This window comes from Uranotaenia lowii, chromosome 3 (genome assembly GCF_029784155.1).
Source record: "Uranotaenia lowii strain MFRU-FL chromosome 3, ASM2978415v1, whole genome shotgun sequence".
Taxonomy (NCBI): Eukaryota; Metazoa; Arthropoda; class Insecta; order Diptera; family Culicidae; genus Uranotaenia; species Uranotaenia lowii.
In genome coordinates this window covers 32,599,916-32,618,761 of record NC_073693.1, presented here as the reverse complement: position 1 = coordinate 32,618,761, position 18,846 = coordinate 32,599,916, and the positions used below count along the sequence as shown (strand labels likewise).

At 40.7% G+C, this 18,846-nt stretch overlaps 1 protein-coding gene across 4 annotated transcripts in view; it reads right to left on the bottom strand.

The window, feature by feature from the left end:
* The window catches only part of LOC129756720 (serine/threonine-protein kinase N), a 295,803-nt gene that overhangs the window by 17,268 nt on the left and 259,689 nt on the right, over positions 1–18,846 (bottom strand). For 3 of the 4 annotated variants that reach the window (XM_055753708.1, XM_055753706.1, XM_055753707.1), the window contains exons 4-6: positions 17,778–18,753; positions 9,110–9,378; positions 7,854–8,351 (exon numbers count right to left, since the gene is read on the bottom strand). In XM_055753708.1, the coding sequence (XP_055609683.1) occupies positions 7,854–8,351; positions 9,110–9,378; positions 17,778–18,753 (1,743 nt within the window). The remainder of the gene's footprint in view (positions 1–7,853; positions 8,352–9,109; positions 9,379–17,777; positions 18,754–18,846) is intronic. The other variant, XM_055753709.1, reaches the window with a different exon arrangement.

Below are 18,846 nucleotides of genomic sequence, written 5' to 3'. Positions count from 1 at the left end.
ACAAATTTGGGTGCAAAACGCATAATTCTAAAAGCTCATTTTTTTTTTTTAATTTTAGTTGTCATTTCAGTCAAAAGTAAGCAAATACAAAATATACTATTTGTCCAACGTTTCGGCCTTTGGTCTTGGCCTTCCTCAAGGGATATCAAAACATCTTAAAATTTTCAAAATTTCGTTTACAAATTTTGCAAATTTTTATTTGATTTTACAAAAAAGATTAGAAAATCTGGGCAATCTGACAAGCTAGATCTTATCTTATTGAAATTCGATATTCGGGACTTAATTTCAACAAATGAGAAAATAAAAAAAAAACTATAGTAGAATAGTTGACCTGAGATAAGATTTCGACGTAATGGCTTTGGTTCTGAGTCTAGATTGTTACTCTAGAATCATTTTGGCCGTTCTTCAAAATGTGATAATGAAGTTGAAATTTAGCGTTCAGAGAAGAACATTACTCTTGGCATTTTTTGACCTTCATGGGGGAGGTGGTTTTAACCCCCCTCTACCCTTCCCTACGGCCCTGATAAGAGTCATAATCTTTCCTTAAAAAAGCTGGAATTGAAAAAAGTCCCTAAGAAACTGGCACAGAAGCTCTGACTAGCTGAGTTTTAGAAGACGTAACACTTATATCAGATGAGTGGAAATTACAAAATAGTCATAGGTAAGAGGGCTTTTGTGCTCTCGTACAGCGCAAAGAGATGATCAATATCTATATTTTCTGCAGGTCATCCTCCGCCAGAAGTCTACAGTCTGTTACTAGTGTTTGGTTTATGGGCACCGGTCTTTCAAAAGCCGATGATGTGTAGGTGGAAGGAACAAGTGTCTGGACTCTACCTCTGGAATGCAATGGATCAAGAAGTAGTAAGAGACTTCTCCTCGCTAAGAAATTCTGTTAAAATTTCAATGCAGAAAAACGGACCGGAGTTCCGTCTTGAAGGTAGATCACTTCAGATCCCAGCTTCTTAAGACCTTTTCAGCAGTGCTTAAAGCTTAACGAATAGCACTTATTTAGGCTGACTTCGTAGGAATGGTAGGACTCATCGAACAATGCAAGTTGGACTCAAACGTAGGCTGATCCCGCAGTTTTTGAAATGTGTAAATGCGAAAAGCTGATTGACGCTGTAGACTGAGTCGATTTTCTCAAACCCTGACGCCTAAAAGGCTTAGTTTCGAAACTCATCCATGATTTTTTGCAGTATTAACTACTTTGCAAGCAAAACCTTATGGTAGCGGCGAATAAATTCAGCAACTCACACACCACCGCCTGTTCTCTTGATAATGACACTGACTACAGTCATGGAACTCAGAAACGACGCAGAATAGGCGATGACACAGCTGGCGGCCACATCTCTACTGCCTTAAGGCAGAAACACAATACAGCGTCGGTCGTCGCGTCACGTCAGCGATCAACGCTGTCGATAAGTACTAAAACGCGGACGCGACGCACCCGACGATTTTTGCATCACAATTCAGCGTCAAGAGACATCTAAGATGTCTCTGACGCGACGACCGACGCTGTATTGTGTTTCTGCCTTTAGTAAGACGAGAGTGAAGCCTTCCTGAAACAGTGTCAAGGGAATGGAAAGTCACCAGGCTTGTTAATAAATGACAAATATTCCGGGGAAGCTTCACTGACTGTGTCTGGACTGACCATCCAGTCGGTGCGGGCGTCAGATGCCTTTCCCGACTTGCACTGATCTGGCTCTGAGCCTGGGCCTCGTAAAGCCACCAGGTCAACCCCGTAACAGGCCCCGGAATGGAGAACCTGGGAATCGTGTAGGCGACCACACATACTTCTTCCCTTATAGCATGGACAAGTTTTCAAAAGCTATCAATAGTGAAGAAGGATAGACCCCGGTAACGAGGAGTCTAGTAGGTGGCCTAGTTAGGACACCTCCACTGAAGTTGGCAGTAGAGCGCAAAGATCATCCCTGCTTGTCTACGAAAGTGATGGGAATGGTTCCTGTATTTAAGAGCCCAGAGATGCCAAGAGATCAAATGGCGCTGATTTCACTATGAGAACGAATATACAGGAGTTGATGGAGTGAGTCCAAGCTTTAAAACAGACCCTCGTAGAAGTTTATGAGAATTTCTACCAACTGAAGGAGAACGTTCAATCGTTGAATAGAAAGATCGAGACGCTACATCGGAGCTCTCGATGAAAAGGGTACAATTATCGGGAGGCTTTTGATGCACGACAAGAGTTTTGAGCTAAAAAACAAAGTGATCGCCGAAGGACCGAAAAGGCTGTCCCTATCAGTTATTTCTTGTGGCGACGATTCGACCATGAGCTTCATGTTGAAATTCAGGAGCAAGTCTAGCAGCCGAACTTGGGAAGAGGAAACTTCCAAATTACCTATGGTAAGATTGCAGGCGAAAGTACAGAGGATTCAGCACAATACAAGAAAACCAAAAATAGGATAACCAAGCTGTCTAAACGAAGGTCCAGGGACCAAGCGGGACCGATTTGGGCGAAAACGTCTGAAGCGTCATAAAACCCGTGCGACGGACCTAATCCTCGTGAGTGAGTGACGATAATGTAGTGGAAAGCTTAAAAGTAGGATGGTCAAGGTGAAGCAGGGTGCTCAGCTTTTCATCGTAGTCGTCGTTAAGCAGCCAGGAGTCCGTGCAGCGTCGAAGCAAAGTGCGAGTGTATTAACACAGAGACAAATGGTACCCTAACATGGGCGATATGGGGAATACCGTCGGTGTATGTAGAAAGACTCTCGACGCGGGATGATCCATTTGAGGCGTAGTAGGATGACGTCTTCGTCGGGAATCATTCGAGTCGTTGCGTTAAATTCCGAGTGTGTGCTGTGACAGGTGTGAGTCCAAGCTGCTCACAACCGGCACACGACGGGCGAAAAAGGCTGACCTCAATTCAATACGAGGAAATGTCGGACTATGAGTCGTTAGAGGAATGGTCGGGCCTTGAGTCCTGGAGAGGTGAAGTCGTTGCTGAGGGAGTGGAATCGCCAATGAGCAGGACGTGGAGCACACCAGCGCGTGTATGACCTCCCATCATTGAAGTCCTCCAACAATGTAAAAAAAGTTGGTGGTGCGAACCGGGGTCAGAGGCAACATGTAGAGTTTTTTCATTGCATCTATGGACCTGGAGTAGCAAACTAAGGATATGCAGTGGCTCGTCGTCCCTTGGAGCCCGTGAACGTGGATTGACCACCTGGAAAGCAAACTGGATAACGGCCTGAAGGCCGGACCCTTCAACATAGCATAAAACTCTAAAATATCACGTATAACCTCATTCACATTCATATGTATTTTAATTGCTCTTATCAAGTCAAATTTTGCATGCCGAAAAACGTCAAGCCATCATAGGTCGGCAACCTGCGACTAGCGAGCCTCATGCGGCTCTTTTGATGTAAAGCTGCGGCTCTTTAGTTCATTGCGGTAATGTTATATTATCAAACAACATTACCCTCATAAAATTTTATATTTTAAGCACTCGTAGTCACTTGTTTGCCCTCTATGGAAATTGATCAGTTCAATTTTCCAAAATAGTATTAGAATCAATCAACCATTTCGAAAAATATTTACAACTTTGACGCGTAACAACATGAAATATTATTTATTTGAATTGAATATGATAATTTAATGTATTTGAATGTAAATACCTCATCAGCATTCAAGATTGCCCAGTTTTAATCGGGATTGCCCAGTTTTAATCGGGATTGCCCTGAATTTCTAAGAAAAAATAGCAAGATGCCAGGTCCGGTCCAGTTGCCCGAATATCGAGGAAAAAGGCCCGATTTTTTTCAGGATTATTCATAATTTTTACGAAATTCCAAATTTTTAACTTGTTTTAGCGAAATAAAATCGCATACATTTTTGAAACTGTTAGATAAGATTATGTGCCTTGGTAAAAATCATTTTTCGTGTGTTTATTTTTCACCATTTCTCTTGCTTTTTTATGGAAAGTACGCTGGTTTTGCCCGGATGTTACTCGGTTTTTAGTTTAAAATTTTGAAAACCAATGCCCAGATTGGTCCGGTTTGGATACGTACAAAAAAATCTGGAAATCCTACTCAATTAACAACGGGTTAAAACTAAAATTCAATTAAAAAATTCAAAAACTAAGAATTGATAATTCCAAATTAAAGTTTTACAGCTTTTCAAACTCGAAACAGCATTGAGAATGAATGAAAATTACAATTCTGAAAAACTATTAAAAACTTAATCACACATTATGAACGAAGTTTTTTTTTTTCATTTTCGAATAAGAGTTAAACACCTTTGATTTATATTTTATTTATTTTTGTTTTGAATCTTTAATAGTATCCTTAAACTGATTTTTCCAGTGAAAATGTACTGTTTCTAAAGAAAAAAAAGTGTGGTTTGACCAGTTTGAATCTGTAATAATGTGATATTGTGGCCTTCATAGAAAATTCGGGACAAATAATAAATATTTGTCTCGAATTTTCTATGAAGGCTTCAATATAACATTATTACAGATTTAAACTGGTCAAACGACAGATTTTTTTTCCAATAATATGAGCTTTATACAATTTTTCATTCTATTGGGCGTATAATACTGAAGAATAACATGTGACATAAGATGAGATTTTTGAATTTTCCAGATGCATAAAATTCTGAAGAAACGTTCGCTTGATGTAATGAATTTTTGAAAATTTTACCAATTGTTAGGAGCATAATTTTTGAAGATTCAAATTTTCGGCTACATAAATTTTAGTTAAATTTTACCTCATACTTCTGAATTTCGGATAGTATTAGCTAAATCTTGAGAATGTTATAAAAAAGTTTGAAAATTAAAAAAAAATATTTCTCTTCGCTTTGTTATTTCAAAAGCTTTTCTTTGCCGGAGAAATTACACAATTCTGCTTATGTAAATATGTTTATATCTTTCACTTTAAAATCAAGCAAAATATTCAATAAAGTTTTAAATGGATTTCCAATTTTCTTGACTCGATATTTAACAAAAAAATAAAATTGATAATGTTAGAATAGTTGATAATCCAGAAGAGAATACATGTAAGGCTATGATCATTTAGTATCCGGGCACTTTACTTCGGTGATAGCTACGTTACTAGACCTCGGATATGCAAAACTTTAGTAGCGTTGTTTTGGTTATGAAAAGGAATATCTTGTCTATTTTTTTCAGATTTTTAAGTTAACGTGTGTTTGAGATATTTACGATGTAAAAAGACATGGTAAAAATAATTTTGCACAATCGCCTCGGAAATTCTTCATTGTCAACGTGAAAAATCATGAACTGTTAGTTTTTTTCTGAATTATTTTTGGCCCAAATGGTTAAAAAGTATGAAAAGCCACTCTAGAATGCTCACGAAGTTGAAACCAAGCATCGGAGTGAAACCCTTGATCTCAATTATGGTTAAAAGTCTATGGTTATTGGGGATAACTGAATGCAGACTCTTTAACAATGCAGCAAAACCGTGAATAACTTTTTTATTTTAACTCGAATCGATTTGCAGTCTTCGGATAAAATATTCGTCATAATTTGGACTTTAAGAAAAGAAGGCTTTTTCAAAAGAAGTCGGCCGAAGGAAACCAAAGTTGTTTATGAAAAATCCCATACAAACTTCAGACTCGTTGAGCGACCCCTTCCTGTGATCCGATCTGGCCCAAATTTGGCATGTGATCTTGATCTTGCACAAGGCCTAGGATTAATTTTAGCCTGCAGCACATAACTTTCTCAAAAGTCGGGTCATTTGGGGCACTTTACTAATTATTCATTTATTTTGAATTTTTTTTATTAAAACCAAAAACAATAAATCATTAATATGACTCTTTCAAACTCTAAAATTATGAAAATTTGAATATTTGGCTCATCCGACTTAAAAGGTTGCCGATTACTGGTCTCGATACGTTTCGATTCGAACTGACGTTTTTTCGCCAAAATCGTTTACGACAGTCAGGACTACGAGTTTTAAGCTATTGAAAAGCTTACAGCTTAGACTAGTTTACAGCATTTTCTTCTTCTTCTTCTTTACAGCATTTTTGAACTCAAAAAACTGAAGATCATTTTTAATGTAGAATCGGGCTGAATCCGAAAATGAAATTTGAAAAAATCTCAGTAGAACAGTTTTTGAGAAACGCTTGATATATGAAATTTTGAATAAACAAAAATTTTGTACCAGGATTCAGATATCTCGGATTGCCTATCATCACATTTAAATCTGTTTTTTGCATATTGGAGACGAATGAATTTGCTATCGATCATCTGAACTTCATTCTTGCGTATGATTAACCGTATTAATAAAGTTTGTGAATTTATGGTAAAAACGGTGAAAAATGCAGTTTAAAGGATTTTTTTTTATCATCGGTGGTTTAAGACTTGATGGTAACATTTAAAAAAACTCATTTTTCATGGACCAAGTGTAAATTTAAAACAAAAATTTCAAGTGGTTATTTATAAAAATCCGTCAAAAATTGTAGAAGTTGTGGTTACTTTACTACTACAGAAATGTTTGAATTTTCAAATAATTTAACGAACCACAGTATACTGTAAACCGTAATAACTCTGTTGTATACTGTGGTTCGGCTTTTTTTTTTAAATTCAAACGATACTGTTGGAGTATAGTAAACGTAACTTCTACAATTTTAACCGATTTTGATAAATAATCGCTTGAAATCTTAGTTTTAAATTGAAATTAAAGGTCCATAGAAAATAAAATTTTTAAAATGCTACCTTCGAGTCTCCATGGATGAAAAAAAAATTTTCTTAAACAATGCGTTTTTAACGTTTTTGTCGTTCATAAATTAAAAAATATCATCAATACAGTTGGTCATACGCAAAAATGAAATTTAGATGATCAATAGCAAATTCAATATTAAAAAGATATCAATTTGATGATAAGCAATCCGAGATATTTGGATCGTAGTACAAATACTTTATTTCTTTTTTTCAAAACTTCATATTTGAAGCATGTTTCATAAACTGTTCTACTGAGATTATTTTTAATTCCATTTTCGGATTCAGCGTCCGATTTCACATCAGAAATATTTGTCAGTTAATAAAGTTCACGGTTTTTCATAACTTTTGTTAACTAGTGTAATAAGTAAAAAAAATTGGATGTTTCTATAAAATATTTCTCAACTGTGACATTTCATATAAAATAGTTCGCAAAAATGTAACCCACAAATAAACAATCGCTAAATTTTCGAAACTACCACATGCTGTTAGTTACAAAAATGGCTTAGGATGAAATAAACTATCTACAACATAACGGTTGTTAATTCGAGGCTGGAATTTAAAAGAAAAATTCACATGCTAAACAGGATTCATTTTGAATGTTAAATCTACTACCATCACCAATCTTTAAGTATAAGAAAATAATTTTTTTTCTCCTACCATTCAAAACAAGTAATCTCTAAAAGTTGCTAGAAAAATTTAACAGTAAATGTCAATCCTAGAGTTCTTTTTTCAGGTACTTTGAAAAATCTATGTTAGAAACATTTATTGTATGTACAAAAACTATGTTAGCACAACAGAATTACGCCCAATAATTTATCACCATTCCTTGGCTTATCAGACTGGTTTACACGTAGCTTGATGCTCTGATCGCAAATTTTTTACGATTATCTTTTTTTATTGTAGTGACATTATACCTAATTCGAAGGTGATTGAGAACCGAATGATAACTTTTAAAGAGAATGGTTATGTGTCAGCGTTGTCTAAGAAGAACTCCAAAATTGATATTTTCTGCCCGATCGGGATGCACTATTTCGACTTGAAACTTTTGTTAGAACATTCCAGAAAATAGGATGCGACAATAGTAATGCATTGATGAAATCCACATATTTTTTTAAACTAACTAGAGGACATTGTATGGTTAGTCGCGGTTTTGCATTCTGACCTCGATAATGTCGTCGTAGGTTTCTCCACATTCACTTCCGTTGTTGATGGTTGTGACGACGCCGCCGCCGCCATAGCCGGCGATGGACGTCGCAGACGATACAGAATAGACGTCATAATCCTGGAACGGATAATCCACAGCGTTGATGGCCGGCGAGGGGGGCTCCTCGACGATCGGAGTAGTTGATGAGTAGGAGAGGTAACTGTTCCGATTACTGTTTGGATCACCACCACCCATGAGAACGACTGGGGGCATCGAGAGAACCGGCCTCAGTAGATCACCGGAAAGGCTTTTCTGAAGCGCCGGAGGTGGCGTCTGAGGTAGTGGAGGTGGGGGAACGTCGTAGACGTCATCGTCTTCCTGCTGGCGATGGACGCCGAATTGTGGGGCCATTTCCGTTTGTTCCAGCTGGTGCTGCTGCCTGTAGGCTGCCAGTAAGTTTCCGGTAAGCGTATCGTGCTGCTGGAGGAAATCGAACTCCTTCAACGCATTTTGTAGCTACAGATTTTCGGAAACGATATCGGTGGGTATGACAGTGAGTATCAATGTGTGCAAATTTATTTTAAGTGTAATATGTGTGTGTTTTTTGGTGTGAATCATGCTGTCATGAGAGTTACCCGTAAATGATTTATTTCTTTCGGACTGTGGGCGATATCTTGAAGTGTAGCCAACGTTTCCTGTTAACTAAGATTTTTCCATACTATGATCACCGAAAATCCCACAAAACAACTTACAATGTTTAACCAATGTCTTTCACCAATTAAAAAAAAAGATACAATCAATTACAATGGGAAACACTCCAAAGTTAATGCTATTATTTAACACAGATTATCAACCAAAACCATTCGAAAAAAAAAACAAAAAAAGAAGAAAACCGAATAAGAAACACCGTACTTCGAAGCAGTTTTCCTCCGAAAAATACTGCAAATGAACTGCACCAGAAACCAATTTCCACAAACGACGCTCGTCTGTCCGCAGTTAAAAAAAAATGAAGAATGGCATCTTTCCTCCACAAAAAGATAAGCACTAGCCGAAAATAGTCCCTCCTTAAGCCTTGCGCTACGATAAAAGGATTTAGAGCTCGTCTAGCAGTAACCGTTTTGAATGGATAGAACACGAAAATGATATCCGAGCGAAATGTTTTTGTTTTGTTTTATGCCAATTCCCCTCGTAGGAAGCGGATGAACTCGAAATTATTCTAGAAAATCGACGGACCTAACCAATTCACGTTGGAAGTTTATATCTTCAGAACTCACCTCTTGGTCCATCATTTTGACGTTGTTGGCTGCGGAGGAGGAGGAGGACGTTGGCGATACCACCATCGGCGGCTGCTGCTGTTGGTGCTGCAACACTTGGGGTGGCGATGGCATCGGTGGTTTCTTTTGGCTGAAGCTAGTGGGGGTGCTGAGGGAGTGAGGCGACTGAGACGGTCGCATGCCTGGTGATGTGACTTGGTGGTGGTGTTGCTGCTGGGGCAGCGAGTGTGACGAGGGACTTTCCGGTAGGACTGCCACTCCGTGGATACCTGGAAGAAGTGGAATAAATATTAGATTGAAAATTGACAAAAATTTAATGAAGTATCGGTATAAAATTTGAGTTCCGAGTCATATTGCACTTTGCAAAAATGGTTTGCAATCCGGCTCGAAGGACCAAAGAAGTGTCTAAAAAAGTGTTAACCGCACCCCAATATGTATACTTAAAAGTTGATTTGTTGTCAAAACATGATTCATTGAAAAGTTTCCATCTGTTGAAACATAACCAAACTCAAAACTTCTTCAACTTAAGTTTATGTCCCTACCCCTGGAATACTTCAACCAAAGCTGCAGGGCTACTTACTGACAAAAAAATTCCAAGATTAAATATTCTTACAACAAGTAAGGGTCCCAAAGGTTAAGAAGGCTGTTCCATCTCCTCGTGTAACAGAGTTGTCTTGCAACTTTTCGTGAAATATGGCTAGTTGAGATTCAGTGGTGAAATCATAAACCATCCGATCACTCCGGAAGTTTCATAGTATGATTCATGGGAAGTTTTTCCCTAGGAACGGCAGCCTCCAGTAGCTTTGTTGACACTGGCTTCTGTTCTAACTTCAAACCTTTGAGGAGTATAATACCAACTTAGACTTACAACCTCATAATCCAGAGGATCATGAGTCCAAAAGGTAGTCCGACACCTAAAGGATCTGGATGGCCCTGAGGAAGAAACAAACTTACAAGACCGTAGTCTACAGGGTCCGGCAATTGAAGTGCTAAATTGAAATAAACATGTAAATTGATCAAAACAACAACTTTTTATTTCAAATTCGTTCATTTTCTCTTGAAAACAAATTACTTTTTCAAAAATGTAAAGTTCGACTTGTTCGCCCTTGAGTTTATAACCACTCGCCGCAGATGATCGATAAACGCTTCGTGTAAGGCCCGCAGGTGTTCTTGTGGTATTTTATCCCAGGCTGCCATGAGATGTTGCTTCAGGACCTCCACACCTTCATGTTTCTTAGAGCAGACTTCGGCCTCCAACATACTCCAAACAACGATGTCCATAGGGTTCAGGTCTGGCGAACTCGCCGGCCACTCGGAGCCTAAAATGAACCCTAGAAAATGTTGCGCAATACAAAGTTGGGTTTTCTTCGCTTTGTGAGCCGGCGCCGAGTCCTGTTGGAAAACTCAATCGCTGGAACCAAAATGTCGAGGTGCCCACGGTTCGACGACATTCCGTAGAACTATTTCCCGATATGTATTTTGGTTGATCTTTACTCCTTCAGGGACACAAACTAGCGGAGTCCGGCCATCACGGGTAGTTCCGGCCCAAACCATCACCGATGCTGGTTTCTGTCGCCGAGTGGCCGTCAGTAAGTTGACATGGCTTCGTGATCTGTCTGGCAACCAAACTCTGTCGTTCTGCTTATTCACGTACGGTGAAGAGTTTCTCGTCGGTAAACACGATATTCTTCATCCTTCCTTTCGCGGCCCTATTCAGCAGCGCCTTCGCTCTTTTTACCCGATCTTGTTTCTGCTTCACCGTAAGTTCTTGAACCTTTTGGATCTTGTAGGGCTTGGTCTGAAGTTTATCTTTCAGGATCCGACGGAGACTTCAATCCGATTTGTTGAGATCCTCTGCCAATTTAGTGGCACTACGACGAGGATTTCTCTTATGGCGCTTCTTGACGATCTTCGCCATGGCAGGTGTCACCACAATAGGTCGGCGTCCCCCACCATACCGTTTTTTGGCACTTCCGGTCTCCAGGTATCTTTCAACTGTACGGTATACGAAACTTCTACCCACACTTATATCGGACAGCTTACGAACTATGTCCTTCTGCTGTTTCCCAGCTAGGAACAAGGCAACCACAGCGCTACGTTTCTGTTCGAGATCCATTTTCCCGGATAACACCTGATTACAAAAGTAACACTTACATCACATGATAGCTAAGACTTAATGTAAACAAAGCGACGAGGGGTCGTTCCGCCGGACCCTGTACATACTGCAGGCAAAGGAGATCTTCGGTTACAAGATGCTCCCTGAGTTCGGAAGAATGACGTAGAATGACGTAGAAGGGATTCAGCAACGTTTGAACCATAGCTAGGGGACATTGATCCTGTTGAGCCAGCGATAGATGAAAAGGTCAGGCCTAGCTGCTGAGCGTCATGTAGAGATAGTGGCGAATTCGCATAATCCATCATGATTACAAAGAGCAACGACATCTTTTTCCGTAGCTGTATGATCGACTCACCTGTACCAGCATCGGTATAGCTGTATCTATACCATACTCACTCACAAGTACAGGCTCCGGAACTTTTTCTTTCAAATTTAATACGATTTACATCAAAACAGATCATATTTTCAAAATCCATTGGCGCCTTCCGATTTTTTTGTCCTTGAGCTTAACCACTCGCTGAAGAAGCTCGAGGCACATATTCTAAAAAGCCCGCAGGTGGTTTTTGTGGTATTTTATCCCAGAATTCAACTAGATGGCGCTTCAGAACTTCCAACCCGTTATGTTTTGTAGAGTAGACTTCGGGCTTCTGTATACCCTCCCTAGACAGCCAAGTCCATAGGGTTCAGGTCCGACGAACTCCCTGACCACTCCGTACTCGAAATTAACCCTCAAAAACAAAATCCCACACAAAAATTGGGACCTCTTTCCTTGGTAAGCCAATGTGAAGTTCTGCTGAAAAACCACCAACCAAAACCAAAATTGGGACGTGTCCACAGTTCGAGGACATGCCGTAGAACTATTTTCAATACGTATATTGATTGATCCACACCTCTTCAGGGTGTTCGCTTGATCTTCACCAGGAAAGTACGGGCGATTCCCAGACCTTTAATATGACAGATTTCTGTCGTCTTGTGGCCCTTAATACGTTTGCATAGGTTCGTGATCTTTCTGGCAACCAAAATCTGTAGTTCTGTTTTTTTCACGAACAGCTAAACGGCGATGAATTCATCGGCAAAAAACACGATATTCTCCAAATTTTTCATGCGCGGACCGCGTAAGCTGCGCCTTCGCCCTTTCTACCCGCTCTAGCTTCTGTTCAAACGAGAGGTCTTGAAATCTTAGGATCTTGTAAGGCTGGGCCTAAAGATCATCTTCCAAGATCCGACGGCGATTTTGATCCGGTGTATTAAAATCTATCGCAAATTTAGTGTTACTAAGCCAAGAAATTCTCTCAGGGTGCATCTTGATGATCTTCACCATGGTAGGTGTCGCCACTGTAGCTTGAAGATCCCCCCCATACTATACTTGGGTACTTCTGATTTCCAGGTATCTTCCAAGTGAGAGCCAAAATAAAAAAATACATACACTCGTTGGACAACTCACGAAATATGTCTTTCTACCGTTTCACAGCCTGGAACTAGGCAATCAAAGTACTACGTTAAGGTTCGAGGACTATTTTTACAAAAAAAAACACTTGATTACAAAATTAACAAAAATATCCTCTGACATTTTAGACATATTGTCACAAGGTGACAAGGTGTCATCTAACTCGGTTTTGTATACTTCGTAATAATCACTCCTAAAGTTTTGTAGCAGTTCAATTGCCGGGGTAGTAGATTTAATGGTTTTCGAGGCTACAGCTTTTTAAAAGCTTCCGGGAGGCTTGAAGGATAGCCAAGTGACGTTGAAGCCACGAGCAACTTCCGTAAGCATAGAATGCCGTAAAGAACGCGAGGAATTGATATCGCCTTTTCGAGCTGATATGAACTGGAAAGCGACCACAAGAAGACCCATGCTATACCATGGAGAGTCTAAATAGTAGATGGCGAACTACGGGGATAAAGAGTTTTCGATGAGATATTCAATGACCCAACTTCACCGATCGAAAAATGTTCAAGGAAATTTAAGGAGATGGTTGGACATCTAAAAATTCTTCGGAAGACGTCAATCAGGCGCTGGAATCCCTCCAGCGAGCAATATCCGTTGCCCGTGAATCGGCGGTACAAGTGCAGCATATGAATAACTCTCTCCATATTGATAGCATCATCAAAAACATCATCAGATTGAGAAACATATATCGGCGCCAATACCAACGCACTGGTGACGATACCAAGAAGAATATGTTCAATCGACTTTCCAGGGTTATTCAGGGACGGCTACAGTATTTGAAGAATAGGGAACCCTTCTGGTCCGTAGCAAAAATACTAAAGAAATAATCGAAACCTATTCCCCCTCGTGTTGTACATGGGAATGCCAATCCTCTCGTTATCCCATCAAAAAAGGCAAATGCACTGGGGCAACAGTTTGTATTGGCCCATAACTTGGGTAGTAATATTTATTGTTAGTCCTTTTAAATCGCTTGTTGTTGAAGGGATCGCTGACGTAAATTATCAGTTCGCACGGGGGACTCTTTCTCCAGACAATTCTCTGCTTCTTCTGGGGTACCTCAGGAAGCCATTTAGGGTCGATTATCTTCTCAATCTTCTTCAACGATGCGCTCTCACTCCTCGACGGCCCAAAGCTATGCTATGCTGACGACCTAAAACTATTTTACAACATCAACGGGCAGGACGATATTGATTATGGACGATTGAACAATTATGGAGTTAATAGCGCTATCATCGGTGTTATAAAAACATTCAAGATTTTCTCCGTAGTAAAGTTTTAAGTGTATTGTAATGTATTGTATTGTAATAAGAATTAGTACTCTTTTTATATTTATTTTAAGTCATCATTTGGAAAAAAATGTGTGTTCCGTTAATTTGTAATAAAAAAAAAAAAAAAATAAATAAATAAGAAGAAGCGAAAATAACTGCAGAAGAGCTTATAGATCTCATCCGAAGATCTAAGAATACGGAGGCCTTCGGCTTCGACAACACCTTCAACCTTGAGCTGGAACACCTGAGCCACGGATCTTCTATAATCTAGAATATTCAACCGCTGTTGGATGCTTGCTTACTTCCCCTCAGTATGGAAGCTAGCCAAGGTCATACCGATTCTAAAACCCAGAAGCCCCTTCTGCTCCTTCGAGTTATCGTCCAATCAGCTTGCTCTCTGCTCTCTCGAAGCTGTTCGAAAGGACTATCCAGAGTCGGTAAATTCTATTTTCCGAAGAGAATAGTATCCCCCCTGATTCCGGAAAGGCAGATCCACCATCCATCAACTCAATCGAGTTACTAACTTCATCCAACAGAGCAAGTATGTGTCTAAGACGACAGCATGGCACTCTTGGACGTTGAAAAGGCCTTTAACAATGTATGGCATGATGGCTTGTAGTAGAAACTTTGTCTACTCAATCTTCCAACAGATTTGATCAAGATTACAAAGATCTATATCTCCAACAGAGTATTCCGGATTAGTCTGCAGAGCATAAGTTCTTAACCATTTAACATCGATCCTGGTGTACCACAAGGTAGTATCCTGGGAGCATTATTGTATAACATTTACACCGGTCTTCACATCCGTGCTCTAACACTTCAATTTCAGAGAGGCCTGGATGCTTTAAATGAGTATTACATCAGCTTCAAAATCGTGATGTGCAGTTTAAAGTTGTACACAGTAGGTTAGGTTGATTAAGTAGGTAGTGTAGTGTTAATTATTTTCTAACTAAAACAAAGTGCACAGTCATTTTGTAAAAATTTGTTCAAATTTAGATAAAATCATCATCCTTAAAATCGAAATTGAAGTTCCAAAGTCTAAAAACTCTCGCAGCTTGATGCGACACAATGAATGTCTATCAGCACCGCCGTACGACGGGACAGATTAAAATGAATACTTCCAGAGTAGTACTGCACAACTATCTCGTTGAGGTATATTGCCTAATCTATTGAAAACTACAAAATGTGTGTTATTACTAAAGCCCTAGAAACCTGGAGGACATTTTGTTTTGAACAAATATATGTTCTCGGCAAGCTATTTATTATAGAGGATAATCTTCGACCAATTGACGATCTACAGAGACGGTGAAAATGGAACGTCCAACAGGCAGGTCGGTTTCCGGAAAGTGAGATCAACTGTTGACCTCGTCCATAATGATAGACTGCGCGAAACGAACATACCAAAAGTAGTGGCCGGTGTTCGTCATTGCGCAATTGTTACGATCGACGTTGAGACTGCTTTCAACAACGCCAGTTGAGAATCCCTTGGATGGGTTAAATAGAAAGCCTTTTTTGAAAATTCTGTTCTGACCTATGAAACCGAATTACGATCTTCATCTACGAAGAAGTTCTCCGATAGTAGTATAGTTCATAGACGACTTAAAGACTTGACGTTTTTCTTTCAATTTTGCATTTAAAAAACCTGAACACCCCTCCTTTTTAAGGTGTGTGTGTGTGTGTGTGTGTGTGTGTGTGTGTGTGTGTGTGTGTGTGTGTGTGTGTGTGTGTGTGTGTGTGTGTGTGTGTGTGTGTGTGTGTGTGTGTGTGGAATGTTGCTCCTATTTTGATTTCGAAATTCACTCTTCAGTTGTCAAAATGCCGCCCAAGGAAGAAGAGCAGCGTATCAAAATTTTGCTCGCGCATCGCGAAAATCCGAGCTACTCGCACGAAAAGCTGGCAAAATCGCTAAAAGTTGCCAAATCAACCTTTATAAATGTAATTAAAGTGTTTGGGGAACGTTTGTCGACAGCCAGGAAGTCTGGATCGGGGGGAAATCGAAAACCGGAAGCCACTGAGACGACAAAGAGAGTTGCCGGTAGTTTCAGGCGAAACCCTAACCTCTCTCTCCGAGATGCCGCAAACAAGCTGGGTGTATCGTCTACAACCGTGCATCGAGCCAAAAAACGAGCGGGACTATGACTTACAAGAAGGTAGTGACTCCAAATCGCGATGATAAACAAAATACGACGGCCAAAGCGCGATCCCGGAGGCTGTACACGACGATGCTGACGAAGTTTGACTTCGTGGTAATGGACGACGAAACCTACGTCAAAGCCGACTACAAGCAGCTTCCGGGACAGGAGTTTTATACGGCAAAAGGAAGGGGAAAGGTAGCAGATATTTTCAAGCACATGAAACTGTCAAAGTTCGCGCAGAAATATCTGGTTTGGCAAGCCATCTGTACCTGTGGCTTGAAAAGCAGCAATTTCAGCTTCCGGGACTGTTAACCAAGAAATTTACGTGAAAGAGTGTTTGAATTAACGTCTGCTGCCTTTCCTGAAGAAACACGGTTGTTCCGTACTGTTTTGGCCGGATTTGGCATCTTGCCATTACGGTAAAAAGGCCATCGAGTGGTACGCCGCCAACAACATGCAGGTGGTTCCCAAGGACAAGAACCCTCAAAACACGCCAGAGCTCCGCCCAATTGAGAAATACTGGGCTATTGTCAAGCGGAACCTGAAGAAGACCAAAAAACTGCTAAGGACGAGCAGCAGTTCAAGGCAATCTGGCTTCCTGCGGCGAAGAAGGTGGACAAAGTGGCTGTACAAAATCTGATGGCAGGGGTTAAGCGTAAGGCCCGGCAATTCGGATTTGGAAAAGCGGAAGCCTAACTGAATATTTTTCCTGAATTTTATACTAATTAAACTTGAAAAAGAAATTTAATTTGATTTTTTAAATAAACGATTTTACCGATTTTCACGCGTTTTCCCTTGACCAACTTTTGACCGTTCACCCTTTATAAGATAGAACCTCGAAGAGGGATTCCATTATGAGCTTAGTCAGAGGTACATCAATTACTATTTCAGGGGATTCTTTGGAGTAGATCTGGGTAAAATGAGCTAACCATCAAGAATAGTTGTTTAGAGTATTGTCGATCAAATTCGGCATAGCGCAACAGAGTGATACGTTATAACGTTACGTTTATTCACAAAACAGATTTCTAGACTGTTCTAGATAATCTTCGAAGTAGGAGGTCGTTTTCATCCCAGGTAATGTCGTTCAAATTGACGTAGGTTGAACCATCAAATCGCCGGGAATCATCAAAAAGTCCAATGAAAACGGTTTATAGATTCAAAGAAAGTCCACGAAGGAAGTACATAGAGGACGGCTCAATTTGGGAATGCGGTTGCCGAAATGATCAAGTTAATGTTAACTTGGGTATACAGACAATATTGTGTAGGAAAAAACTGTAGACGGACTTGGAAGGAAGTACAATAATCTATCTATACTGTACCTTAGACAGTGATCGAGTAGAGTCAATCCTGTTAATAAAAATGTAAGAATCGACTTGAGTGGATCTCTTTAACAATTTTTATTGCCCTGTCGAGAATAATGTCGGGGTGCAGACGTAACTTAGTGTATCGACTATGATTTCCAGCTTACTCAACTTGATAGTAAAAAGTATGGTATGTTGTACTTTTTGGACTAATCTTTGTTTTAAATCTAAAGCGAGACTGAAAGCCATAGACTTCAACAGATATGAGCCGATTTCGATGAACCATCGAAAATTGCCCAACTACTTTCAAGTTCTGATCATCATCGAAGTTTCTCATGCAGGATTGCAGAGAACGAAAAAATATAATATTGAACGTAAACAAATCCAAAAAAACTCACCCAAAGGTCGTGCGCCACTCAGCCCGGTGGTGTTCTGGTCGGCCGTTTCCCCTAACGTTTCGGCCGGATCATGCTCCGCCACGGGATCGAACGGGACCGAAGGTGAGGTGGGTGTGTTGATCGTAGACTGCGCCCCAGCGGTACCAGCCGCCGGCGTGTTTGTGTTCCGTTTCAGCAATCGACCCCAGGTGGCCACGTTGATGTTCATCTGCTTGGCACGGGGAATGTTTTTCACCTGCTGTTTGTTGAAGATCATCCGCTGTCGCTGCAGCTTCGGCTTCCGCGATATCATCGGGTTGAGGAATTTAATTTCGGCGAATAGGAGACCTTGCGGTTCCAATTGGAGGGCCATGCCGTGCCGGATATCGTCTATGAACTCCTCCAGGCGTAAAAACTTGACGGCACACAGCGATCGCCAATCGCGCCAGTAGATGCCGATTTCGAGCTCCCGCGATCGATCTAGATCTATCGAGAAGCGCTGATCCCAAGCCTGCTGGGAACAGGGCCTCCACGAGGTCTGACCTACGGTGATGTTGTCTAATTTAATAACAGCCATAATCTCGGTCGAAGTTTCATCCTTAACGCTGTAGCTTTTCGATGAACTTCGGCTGGTGACGCCCTTGACGAAACTCTTCAAATCACCCGGACTAGAGCCGGAGTCCTTATCACGACGGGATCGCCCGGGTACATCTTCCAGCAGGTCCTGGCAGCCCATGAGCCGGACCTCGAGTTTGCCGGTGACGGCGGCACATCGACTGAACGATAGGCTGTGCACCGGTTTGCCCTGAGTAGACCCCCGGAAAGGATGCAACGACGTGTACTGCACGGGAACCGGACTGGAGGCTTGCATGCTTTGCAGTTCCGCCTTAAGCTGGATGGCTGCCTGTGAGTCCTGAGGTAGTTCTAGCCGCCGCAGTTCGAGGGCTTTCCGAAGCAGGTCCAGCTTACGGGAGGATTCGGATAAGCGGGTTTGAGCCTGTGGGGAATGGTGAAAGAAGATTTTTTTAGTTTTCATTTGTTGCGAAAGGGATTGTTGTTAAAAACTTGAAAATTGTGGAACATTTTCGAG